At 32.9% G+C, this 13,831-nt stretch overlaps 2 protein-coding genes across 3 annotated transcripts in view; one reads left to right on the forward strand and one right to left on the reverse strand.

Annotated features, from left to right (window-relative positions):
• The window catches only part of LOC114337611 (uncharacterized), a 1,328,959-nt gene that overhangs the window by 1,182,841 nt on the left and 132,287 nt on the right, over window positions 1-13,831 (reverse strand). The gene's annotated exons all lie outside the window — the stretch shown is intronic.
• The window catches only part of LOC114327231 (cilia- and flagella-associated protein 206), a 102,091-nt gene that overhangs the window by 15,840 nt on the left and 72,420 nt on the right, over window positions 1-13,831 (forward strand). The window contains exon 3 of the mRNA XM_028275777.2: window positions 7,531-7,708. Within this exon, the coding sequence (XP_028131578.1) occupies window positions 7,531-7,708 (178 nt within the window). The remainder of the gene's footprint in view (window positions 1-7,530; window positions 7,709-13,831) is intronic.

Below are 13,831 nucleotides of genomic sequence, written 5' to 3' on the forward strand. Positions count from 1 at the left end.
TATTAAAATATCGATATCTTGGCGAAAAATAAACTTACAAACATTTTCGTAAGCTCAAAATTTTCCTTTTAAGTTCTTCTATCATTATTGTTAATTAAAGTATAAATGTTTATAGCTTAAATTTGCTTGAAACCCTTATAAACAAATTAATGTACAATTTTTTAAGAAAAGTATTACTTCAAATGGGTATAACTTTAAAACAAATGAAATTCAAGTAATTTAATAAACACTGTTTGGAAGCCTATTAATGAATCTTTAAAATGAGATCTTCTAAGGCTCATTTGCATGCGTAGAAGCCGAGTTACGATCAATAAAGCTTTGAAAAATACTTATTTTGCAATTTGCAATTTGCATTTTGCACTAATTTTACAATATCTTTAGTTCTAATTGTTGGATTTAAGTTTAGTAAACGTTTTTTCTTCGTTTTTTATTAACGAACAAATTTTATTTGAAACATTCTTTTTTATCTCTTTTAGTTTATGAGCCAGGGCCTTATAAACAATTTATAAACAATTAAATTATTTATAACAATTTTTTTACCAATCGGAATGAAATCCACCCTCGAGATTCGTAATCAGCAGCCAAAAATCCATAAGAAACAGTAGAGTTTGTCCATCAGAATTGAAAAGGACACGGTGACCTCTATTTGGCGCCTAGACTAGTGACAATCAGTGACAATTTTAAATATTTGGCATGGCATCGGGAATATTTTGAGTTGTTGATTAAATAATATTGATATATTTAGTGTATTTGATAAATAATTGATTTAAGACATGAACTTAATAAAAAGTTATTTAGTGTGTATTATTTGTGGAAGATTCAAGTAGAGAATACATCAGGATAATATTATATTCTGTGATCCAAGTATTTTGTTGTTCAAGATGGTCAAAAATAAGCGTTCCATAGTAACAATATATTATTAAAAAATCACTTTAACACTTTTCCTATTTTCTCGACTGAGTATTAGTTTTTGTTGTACATATAAATTATTACAATCACTAAATACATAGTTAGTGAAAAAATTATCACATTTATTAACTGAATTAATAATTTGCAATTATGCAAATAACAGTTATCCAAGAACATTCAAAAGCCATCTCTTTAAGTTAATGATGACATTTTCAAGTAGAATGACATTCTAATTAGTAATGTTTACATATCCATACCCGTGTGAATTTTACTACACGTAATTTGCAGTGTAAAAACAGAAAAAGTAGGGATAGCCGTAAAATATTTACGAATTATGTACCGATGGCCTTAATATGTTTCCATCTTTTGCGTTATTTTGCCCGTGTGAATTTTACTACACGTAATTTGCCGTGTAAAGACAGAAAAAGTAGGGATAGCCGTAAAATATTTACGAGTTATGTACCGATGGCCTTAATATGTTTCCATCTTTTGCGTTATTTTGCCGGTTATTAGCGCGCTCATCACTGTATAACGTAAAGTAAGTAAAGTACTCGATATAAAAAATATTTCTAATTATCCTTATGTTAATTATTTTCAAATTAGCATATTTCTCATTCGACTAATATGCAATTTTATACATCGTAATATAGAATATACAAATGTGTTCATTTCTTCTTCTTATGGTGCCTATCCATTACGGATGTTGAACACTAACATGGTTATTTTGGCTTTATTGACTGCTCCCATAAAAAGTCCGGTATTGGCCAAGTTAAATCATTTTCGTAGGTTAATAGGTTATGAAAATATTTTTCTTCCTAGACCTCTTTTTCCATGTACCTTACCTGGCAGTATGGTCGGAAGTGCTTTTTATCTATCCAGAATTTCCTCAACATGTGTCTATAGCACCACATGCTTCGAGTCTCTACAGTGGATTTTAGTGTAGAGTGACAGTGGAATCTCTACGAGAATACGTAGGATTTTAGTAAACTATCTTTATTCCAATTTTATATCGTGACTTGTATTTTTTTTTTTTGACGGAAGATGATCTTGCCTTCTCGATTTTTATTTTTATTTCCATCGATGGTTCCTACTGTTCGTGGTGCTGATGAAATTAAACCAGAAATTGTCAGTGGGTGAGGTAAGATGAAAAAACATGGCTGGTGTTTATATTGTTGACCATATATAAAAGAAGAGACCAATGTCGAATGTGATGATTACAAACTTATAAGTTTATCTGCGGTAACATTCACAGTTTACACAAGGAATAAATAGTTATACCTCCTTCCCACGGTCTGCGATTCTACGGATCATCACGCACAGCCGACGAAAACGAACGGCAACGCACCGCAGACAGAGCTCTTCCCATGGTCCGTGACAGTTTGTGTAGGTCCGTCTGTACATTGTTTGATTTAACCATTTAACTCGCTTCTTTTTTAAACTCTTTAATCTAAATAGTACTATCCTTTAATTTATTCTTTATACGGTTCCATGCAGTGTATATATCGTTCCTGTTATGCGCTGACGCTGCAGAATTACAAAAAGTGGGACAGATTTAAAAAATCAAAAATAAGTTCGCTCTTCCATTCCATGTTTTTAGCAAAAAAACTCATAAAAACAACTACAACAAACTTTAGCAACACCACAGAAAACTACTCGTATCAGCGAATGAACAACTTCTGACTTGCCGTCTTTTAAAACACGGACACATCTTTGATCTTACCGACTCTTGACGGATATCACGCACCAGCACAGACGTGTATGTGCTACCACAGACGGGACATTTCACAGGGTGCGTCGGTGTGAGCTGGTCCGCGTCCGTCCCCGATATTGCGGATCGTGGGAAGCCAGCCTGATGTTAATCCTAACGCTTCACGGACCATGGGTCTGTGGTGCGCTGCCGTCCGTGGTCGTCGGCAGTGCGTGATGATCCGTAGAATCGCAGACCGTGGGAAGGAGGTATAGGAAGTTAGTTCCCCTTTAATGTATTAATGTAATGTAATTCTTTGATTTATAAATTTTTAGACAGTGATGAGCGCGTTAATAACCGGCAAAATAACGCAAAAGATGGAAAACATAATACATTGTGAAATAAATAGAGATGAAACTAGTAGAGGTGGAAATTAACGATATAAACCTATAAATTAACATTACGTTACATAGTTACCCACCTTTAAGACATATCGAAGGAGTATAACAACTGTCACAGACGTCTAAAGGTGGGAAACTATGTAATGTAATGTTAATTTATACGTTTATATCGATAATTTCCACCTCTACTAGTTTCATCCCTTTTTATTTCACAATGTATTATGTTTTCCATCTTTTGCGTTATTTTGTCGGTTATTAGGGGGCTCATAGCTGTATATATTTTACATTATAGACCGGTCTAGTTAGACTCAAAAATAGGAGTGAGGTTACAATAATTACCATCAAGCCGAAAATTGGCAGGGTTGTTCAAAATAACATCATAAATGAAATCTAAAAAGTCCTTATAAATCCGACCCGAGCTAAAAAATTTACGCGGGGTCAAAGGTCACCAAATATGGTTTTTGACGATTTTCAGCGAAACGGTAAGTTTTATCATAAAATTGGTTCTAACAAAAAATATAGACTTAATTACCTATAAAAAATAGCTTAATACTTTTTTCGTAAGAGCCACCGTTTTTAAGATACAACGATTTAAATAGTTAAAAGGTTCTAATCGTCATAATATTATAATGTATTAGTACACCACGTGTCACTGAAGCTGTAATACAAGTAAACATAATATTCTATCGGTCAACTTAACTTATTATACACATAATAATATAAGATATTATAAATATATTTAATGTTTCTACTATATAGCATGCGGTCTACCGAGGTATGCAATGTATAAGCTGTATTATATTACAGTGCCAACAAAATAATCTTTACAAAGTGAATTTAACGCGAAAATAATAAGAATGTATTTCAATTTTACGGCCTATTCCCAACAAAAATAGTAATTTGATATGACAAAGTATTAACTTATAATAATTCTTCTTACTTATGCGTCTTATTCAATGATGGGTTTTGTCGGAATAAACACGTTCTATCGGTACGTCGGCTAATCTAATCACCCTACCTATTCTTTTCTCAGAAGGGTTTGAACATAATAATGAATGCCAACTTTCTAGGCAAAATGTTTATTGCTAAGTACTAATGAATATTTCAATATACAATAAACTTTATGCAGATTTAGTTTGTTTACTATTATGCAAATTACACCGTAATCTTCCTGGGTGGGGAAATCCTTCAGGTAGATGACGTAATGATAATTGAAACAGCCATAGAGCAATTCAATTTAACAAATACAACTATTCTTGTAGGTGAAGATGTAGACTTGCTCGTGTTACTCACTGCTCGAACTCCAATCGAAAAAACTTACTATTTTTACACGCAATAACTGGCTATGATACGACATTGGCATTTTTCAGGAGGGGTAAAACGACTGATTTTAAAATGTTTGAAAAACAAGATTATTTGAATGTGCTGAAGTTTAAAAAAAAACTAATTCAACTCCACAAGAAGTTATTTCCAACGGAATTAGCTTTCTTCTCGCTATGCATGGAGCGACTAAAAAAACTACGTGCTTAGATAAGTTTCGATATGCATGTTTCTTTAAAAATACTCGAAATAAAAAACAAGTGCAGTTATCTTGTCTTCTTCCCACCTCAGCGGCTGCTCATCAACATCTTTTTCGGGTACATTACCAAGTTCAAGTGTGGCTTGATTATCAGCTAGATCCAAAAGACTGGGGATGGAAATTAGTCGACAGTTCATTAGAACCAATTCAAACTTTACTCCCACCTGCGCCGGAAAAACTCCTGAACACAATTTTTTGCAACTATAAAAAGAGATATAGCGCTAAATGTGGTTGCAAAAAGTTGGATTGTTTTGTTCGGTAGCATGCACTAATTGTCAAAACTGGCCGTGCTCCAATGTTAAATCACCAACAATTGAGGATTCATTTGATTTTATCGAGGAGCCATGCGATTTGTCATTATTGGGGTAATTTGCTTGCACACCCAGGATGAACAAGAAGAAGAAGAAGAAGAAGAAGAAGAAGAAGAAGAAGAAGAAGAAGAACAAGAAGAAGAAGAAGAAGAAGATGAACTAGAAGGTGAAGAAGAAGAAGAACAAGGAGAAGAGGAAGCAGAATATTAGAAAATTATGAACAAGTTGGATAAATATCTCTTTTTTTTTAATTTATACCGCTTTTTATAACTTTTATCATTTTTAACCCTTGCCAATATCAATTATTCAATGGCTTCAAATTGAACAGAATCATAACAGATCCGTGGAATAGGCCTACTGGGGAAACCACGTTAAAAACGTGCCAAGTACACGATTATGACGATATCAACTTTTTGAATCGTTGTATCTCAAAAACGGTGGCTCTTAGGAAAAAAGTAATCAGATATTTTTTATAGATAATTACCCATTCTACATCTTTTGTTAGAACTAATAGTCTAAGAGACGGGAGCGGATTTTGGGCGTGATAAGTAATATGGAAAAACTATACGTGGATATGTTGAATTAGTTGTGTACATAACTTTCACCAACGGCCGGAAACCAGAGTGGGGGCCGAGGGTAGTTATAAGGGGTCAAAGTCGCGGTTTTTATTATTTTTTTTATGAAGCTCATGATCGACATAGTGCACCAAAATTTGGGAATAAGTAGGTCATGACGTACCTAAGTAAAATCTCTAGGGGCGCAACACTGCGTGGCCGACAAAGGGGTGGGGTAGGGGTGAATATAAAAAACATAAGGGGCTTTTTGCGACGTTCGTGATTGAGATAGTGCACCAAAATTTGGGTATAAGTAGACCATGACATAAGTAAGTAAAATCCCCAGAGCCGGACACCAGTGTGGGGGAGGAAGGTAGTTATAAGGGGTCAAAATCCCGTTTTTTATTATTTTTTTTTTGTGACGCTCATGATCGAGATAGTGCACCAAAATTTGGGAATAAGTAGGTCATCTGGTAAATAAGTATAATCTCCAGGGGTGGAACGCTGCGTGGCCGATAAAGGGCTGGGGGTAGGTGTGAATATAAAAAATATAAGGGGTTTTTTGCGACGTTCTAGATTGACATGGTGCACCAAAATTTGGAAATAAATAGACCTTGACTTATCTAAGTAAAATCCCCAGAGTCGGAAACCAGAGTTAGGGATGAGGGTAGTTTTAAGGGGTCAAAGTCGCAGTGTGTATTATTTTTTTTTGTGACCTGGCACAACATTTGTCCCCCACGCAGCCTTCCGCCCCTGGAGATTTTACTTAGAAATGTCAAGATCTACTTCTTCCCAAACTTTGGTGCACTATCTCGATCACAGACGGCAAAAAAACCCCCATATATTTTTATACTCACCCCTGCCTACCACCCCTTTGTACCCCAAGCAGCGTTCCGCCCCTGGAGATTTTACTTAGTTACGTCATGACCTACTTACTCCCAAATTTTGGTGCACTATCTCCATCATGAGCGCCACAAAAAAAAATAATAAAAACCGCGAATATTACCCCTTATAACTACCCTCGTTCGCCACTCTGGTTTCCGCCTCTGGGGATATTACCTAGTTATGCCATAGTCTACTTATTCCCAAATTTTGGTGCAGTATCTCAATCACGAACGTCGCAAAAAAGCCCTTACATTTTTTTATGTTCACCCCTGCTCCACCCCTTTGTCGGCCACGCAGCGTTCCACTCCTGGAGATTTTACTTAGTTACGTCATGACCTACTTATTCCCAAATTTTGGTGCACTAGCTCGATCATGAGCGTCACAAAAAAAAATAATAAAAACCGCGAATTTGACCCCTTATAACTACCCTCGGCCCCCACTCTGGTTTCCGGCTGTTGGTGAAAATCATGTACACAACTAATTCAACATATCCCCGTATAGTTTTTCCATATTTACTTATCACGCACAAAATCCGCTTCTATCTCTCCGACTGATAAAACGTTTTGCTGAAAATCGCTAAAAACTATATTTGGTGTCCTTTGACCCCGCGTAAATTTTTTAGCTCGGTTCGGATTTATGAGGACTTTTTAGATTTCATTTATGATGGTATTATGAACAATCCTGCCAATTTTCAGCTTGATGGTAATTTTTGTAACCTCGGATGTGTATGTTGACCGGAGTATTATTATATTATCCAAGATATATTTATATACAATTAGTGATTTAACTGACTCCACTCAACTTTTTTTTACTTTCTCCAATTTTGTCTGACTCCCTCCAATTTTTTCTGCCTCTAGTTTTTCCTGACTATCTCTAATTTTTCTAATTTTAATGTGTGAAATGCAGATCATACTGGGTTGGGATAAAGTATGGAACCAAGCAAGTATCTTTGAAACGAAAAGAACATTATTTATGAAACTTTGCATGCAAGTACAGTGACGCAGAAGGCATCTATTGCCATATTTTTTGTTACTATTCCACTTCCGGTTTCACCGAAAATACCCCTAACTTATTTAATTTAAATGGGACACCCTATATATTTTTGCGGATTTTAAAAGAACTTGTTATTTTTAATTCATACATATCAAATTTGGTAGAGAAAATTTGTTAAAAAGTGTTAGTAAATCCATTTTTGTTTTTTAAGATATATAAACACAACAAAGTTGTCGTTAGCAGCGTGTTAACCAATGACGAACTGAAAGAATTTGTTAACAAACCTTATGTGGTTAGACAGGAAGAACTATCCACAATGGTTAAAGTTTGTACTGGTATAAGAATTTTTAACATGAATTGTAACAGAGGAGATAAAGGAGTACCAAACTGTAAGCTTCTCAATATATACTAATTATGTATTTTCTTTATAGTTTCGTATAGTTATTTAATCATAATTAAAGTTCGTTCCAAAATAAGAGAACATATATACTACTTTATGCCTTGGTCTTCTAAAATTATATTTCTTATAATTGTATGTATTTACTTAATTAATGTAATTACATAATCATATTGAATCATGGATCAAGGGCAGAAACACCACCACCATAGAAAAAATACAGGAAAGACAGTGTATACGGACATGTACAGCCTCATCATCTTTCATAGTTAAACCAGGCATAATTGGAGCTAGCAAAATTTTAAAACCGCTTACATTCGATGGACAAACAGCATGGAAAACTTATCATTTTCAATTCGAAGCTGCAGGTACCAGCTTCTCTGGTACTATCTCTTCGCGCACAGGCAGGGGAACCGTCTTGCAATTTTTTTCCCAGGATGCACCCAATTACACCTCTCTGATTCAAGCTATAGGCACAAGATAAAGAGAGCATCATATAAAGAGCATCTAAAGCCGCTTTTCCAACGTCAACTGAAAGTTCAATATCAAAAACATAACGAAAACCTGTAAGAATTTGAAGCCGATAATAAAAGTTTATTGCATATGGCACCTAAATATTTTCTGGAAGAAATTGGTATATAGGCATTTTTAGATGGACCACATAAAGTGCAACAATCTCTCCGATTCAATCACAAACGCTAATAGCCCAATAAATGACCGTTTTGGAGTGTAATTTCCAGGGGCAACTCCGAATTGCATGAAAATTTGGATTTAGGTTCTACTTACCCTCCACTTCAAAGTTGAATTTGTGCCGTTGGTTGCTTTTACTTGGGAGGTGACATTTACCCCTTCTCGGGGGGTGAAAAACACGTGTATAAAATAAGGCCGGAAATGGATAAATTGACTTATTTTAAGCACCTTTTGTTCTATAATGTTTTTTACGTAGGTCAATACTTTTCGAGTTATTCGCGATTTAAAATGTTGACTTTTCGACAAAAAACTACGTTTTCAGACCGTTATTCCCAAATAACTCAAAAAAAAATATTTTATCGAAAAAAATATTTTTAGTAAAAGTGTAGCCTATAAAAAAAGATGAAAAAAATGGTGTACCAGTAAAGTCTACAAATTGAGTAGAAGCAAAGTTGTAGCTCATGAAAAATACGTTCTTATTCGTTTAATTCCAACTCGAATAATTCAACGCCAAATCACCGAAGAAAGAAGCGTTTTTCGGGAAAACCTTTTTAACATTTTTAAAGTATCGAAAAAAGCTTATTACTTGTTTTTTACAAAAGTTTACAGCATCAAAAATAAACGAGTTACACTGCAAAAAAAATTTGGCCCTTTTTTTTGTAAAAAAATCGTGAAAGCCTCCCTCTATTTAGCACCCTAAATGAAATTAATCGTTTGGCTTTACCATATATTTTAGCTCTATGTGTATTGTTTATATGATCTGTAAGTTTGATTGGTTTGAAGTGATTATTTTTGAAAACATTTGCTTTTATAGTAAAAAAAAATTTCTAAACATTTTTGAAAAATTTCATTTTTTCAAAATAACTTAAAAAGTATTAGTGATACTACGTTTTGTAAAAATGTAGGTTTTGCTATTATAAATATGCTACTTTCATTTTGTTTCTCCGTAAGACAAAAATTGGTTACGATATGGCTGTTCAAAATTTGCATACACTCGTCATTAGTGACCCATTCAAGCTTTCTCAATTATAACCCTTTCAAAAATAAACACTTTAAACCGGTGAGACTGACAGATCATATCAAAAATAGATAGGTAAGTAAATTGTTTGTAAAGCGGTAGCGATTAATTTTATTTGGGGAGCTAAATACGGCGAGATTTTCATGATTTTTTACAAAAAAAAAAGAGGGCCAACTTTATTTTGAGCGTAACTCGCTTATTTTTAATGCTAAAACTTTTGTTAACAATTAAAACAAAGCTTTTTATAAACACTTTAAAAAAGTTTAAATGGGTTTTTCCCGAAAAGTGCTTAATTTTTCGGTGATTTCACCTTGAAATATTCGATTTGGAATTAGACGAATAAGAACGTATTTTTCATGAGCTACAACTTTGTTTTTATTTGATTGATAGACTTTACTGATACACCATTTTTTTTGGGGTTTTTTTATAAGCTACACTTTTGCTAGGGATATTTTTTTCGATAAAATATTTACTTTTTGAGTTATTTGCGAAAAACCGTCTGAAAACGTAGTTTTTTTTGTCGAAAAATCAACATTTTCAATGGTAAATTACTCGAAAAGTATTCTTACGTAAAAAACTCTATAGAACAAAAGTTGCTTAAAATCAGTAAATTTATCCATTTTCGGTACTACCTTGAACGTATGTTTTTTCACCCCCTAGAAGGGGTAAATGTCACCCCCCAAGTAAAAGCAACCAACGGCACAATTTCAACTTTGAAGTGGAGGGTAAGTAGAACCTAAATCCAAATTTTCATGCAATTCGGAGTTGCCCCTGAAAATTACAAGGTATCGCTGAATTTCCCGTTCATTTACTGGGCTATAATTGGAGCACTAATCACAGCCTAGGAGTATGAAGCGGCGAAAAATATGTTCACATCTTGCCCAAAATTAAAAGAAATAAGATTTCGAGAAAATGAGGAAGACACTACAGCAGATAACCATCAGCCTATTTTAGCCCAAATTTTAAGCATACTGCGAAATCTTCAACAAAAAACCCGCAAAGAAAACAGAACATGTTTTGATTACGAAAGAATTGACGAAACATTTATAAAATCATTGCAGAAGCTGATCCCGGTCAAGGAGAGAAGAATCAAATAATGAGGCAAGAAGGTTGCCTACATCGACAATCAGCAGTCCGCTATAAAGTCCCACTAGAAATAGTAGGAGATATAGTTTTCTAAGATATTGATTTCCCACAACTGACCACAGAAAGGAAAACAGATACTCTGGAATCTGAAGTTGCTCATTTGAAGGAGCAGCTAGCGATTAGTTAAAATTAAATAGAAAAGTTAAGAGAACAGGTGTCAATTTTGCAAGAGGAATGTAAGATAACTCGAAATAATGCAAAAACGACACAGGAATAAAAATGGAGAATTCCACCGATCTGGAATAAAAATGTGAGAAATCGGTGAGGGAGCCAAATATATTAAATTATAAATGATTACAAGAATTGCAAGATGCTTTGAAAGAATTCCAGGTTCAAAGCCAGTGTCAGCTTAAAGAAAAAGAAAATGTGACCGAGGAAATAAATATTCAGGAGACCACAGTTAAACAGGAAGAAGATACTGATCAAACTTTCCTGGAAAGACTTTAAAAGAGTCAAACAAAAGAAAAATAATGGCTTCAAAGTCACAATGAGAATGGCATAAAATTGAAGAAGGCCTATTTGGCAGAAAGTAACCAAATGTAGTGGAACTACAAAGGCGTACTGGGCTCAATGGGAATATCTGTATCTTTCCAATGGTCTATTATATCGGAACTGGGAAAGTCCTGTGGAGCACGTACAGTTAAACAATTAGTACAGGCAAAATCACACATTAAAAGTCTGTTGCAAGAACTTCATAGCAAACTTACTGGAGGATATTTTGGTGTCAAAAGAACACTTATGTTCGAGACAGATTTTCCTGGATCAATTGTCGCCAAGATGTAGAATATTTTTGTAAGAAATGCGATTTATGTAATAGTAGAAAAGGACCAAGAACAATAAATCGTGGTAAAATAGCACAATATATTTTCGAATACCCTTTTGAGTAACTTGCAGTGGATAGCCTCTTAGTTCGTTTGATCGAATAAACTATCCTCCCCTAAAGTCGTCCAAGGAACGCACCTCGTATGTATGTGTGAATTGTCAATATGAATGAGACAGACAAAATTAAATTAGAAGAATTTTTTGTATTATCAAGAAATAAAAAGACTAAGTTTTCAATCTAATAGCACATAAAATGACATTAAAAATATTACTGTACAGGGTTATTCACTATATTTGGACTGCTTTATTTACAGAATTAGAAAAAAATGTAAAATACAAAAGTTATTCGATTATTTAATTATGATTTTTTGACATATATATCGTACTAGTGACGTCATCCATTTGGGCGTGATGACGTCTTCGACTATTTTTTTAAATGGGAATAGGGGTCGAGTGCTAGCTCATTTGAAAGGTGATTAAATTCCCAGTAATATAAACATTAACATGATTTATAAAAGGCAATGAAATAATTGACAATTTTGCTAAATCAGCTCATGTGATCGGAGAAAAAATAAACAAAAATTTAATTCCAGCTTCAGATATTGATACTTTTAGCAGACAAAAACTTAAATAATTGGCAATTGCATTACAGAGAATGTAATACTGGCTCAAATTTTGCTCAGTGTAACCCTAGGATATTCTCAAAAAGATGGTTTTACACAGAATATAACAGACATTTTATAAAAACCATTAATCGGCTGAGAGCCAATCATGCTCTTACGCCATATTACATGCATAGAATCGGCTTGTCAGATACTCCCAATTGTACTTGTGGCAAAATCGGAGATCTAACACATGTCATATTAGAATGTCATTTAAACATAAATAACATAAACGACCTTTATAAGGAATTAAAAGATTTAAAATGTTTTTCCCAATAAACCTTAATACTTTAATATTTACAAATGATATGGAAATTCTTCATCTCATTTATAAACATGTTAAATTATGTAAATACAAGTTGTAAACGTAATATAATAGGCATAATTTGTTAATGTGGTTTGAAAAAATAAAAAAAAATAATATATAAAAAAACACATAATAAAATAATAACAAAAAAATAATAAATAAAAAAAAAGAAAAAAAAATAGAAACAAAAATAAAAAAAGAATAAAAAAAAGAAGTAAAAAAAAGTGTTTCGCACAAATTAAAATATATATTAAAAAACAGTAAAATAATTAAAAAAAAAAACAAAATAAAAAAAGCTACACAATGTACCAATGTATCTATAAAAATAATATTGTAGAATGTACTTATGTTTATAAGAAATTTATGACTATGAATCTGCAATCAATCACAAACAAGTCTGGCTAATTGGCTCTGCCAAAACCATTTTTCAAAAAAAAAACATGATTAATTATACAGGGTGTCAAAAAAAATTTAATTAAATTAATTGGCACAAAAGGAAGAATGTATGTAATTTATTTAATTCAAAATACATTCTACTGCTGTCAGAAAACAAAAATAAATGTTTATTGAACAAATAAACATTACTTTTCACTTAAATTCAATGTTCAAGCTGCCACCCATCTGCCTCTTGACAGCTTGAACATTGAATTTAAGCAAAAATCAATGTTTATTTGTGCAATAAACTTTTATTTCTGTTTTCTAACAGCAGTAAAATGTATTTTAAATTAAATAAATTACATACATTCTTCTTTTTTCAACGAAACCTTTTCGTTTTTATATTTTATAAATTCGCAAAAGTGTGTGTGTTATTGCGTTGCCGCTCCTGAAATATCTAGAGGCCACCTAGCGATGGATTCCTATGTAGTTTTGTCTTCTGCATCCAAATCTGAAAACCGAATTTCGCTATCTCTAACCATCTTCGAGATATCCGACCTCAAACTCGTCATTGTGACGTCACAAGCCTCCTTTAAATTGTTATTTTCTTCCGACATAGAAACGTCAACTCTACTTTGTTTTCGTTTGACGCAACTAAACGTTAACATAAAATTGAAATGTCAGATAAACAAATTTTATTTATTTATGTTAATGTAATGTTAAATTACAGTTCACTATTTTCAAGGAAAACTGTTTATTTTGTATTTATTTATTTTTATTAGATATCAAATCTATATTATACGAGGTATGTCAAAAAATATGAAGTTCGATCAAGATTAAAGTATCTTTATTTTTCACAATATTGAAAAGTGTTATTATAAAAAGTTGTTTGGAGTTAAAAACTATGTTATAATATGCAATTATTACTTGTACATCCTTCTAAAGATAAAAAAAATATTTGAAAATTTTTCTCAAATTACGGATACCAATATCATTTTCATTCATAACTCTTTTATTATTAATTTTACGAAGAAAAGTTATTCTTCATAAAAAGATCTGCATGGTCTAAAATCTAAGATGCAATCATCATATAAC

The sequence above is a fragment of the Diabrotica virgifera genome, chromosome 4 (assembly GCF_917563875.1).
Source record: "Diabrotica virgifera virgifera chromosome 4, PGI_DIABVI_V3a".
NCBI lineage: Eukaryota > Metazoa > Arthropoda > Insecta > Coleoptera > Chrysomelidae > Diabrotica > Diabrotica virgifera.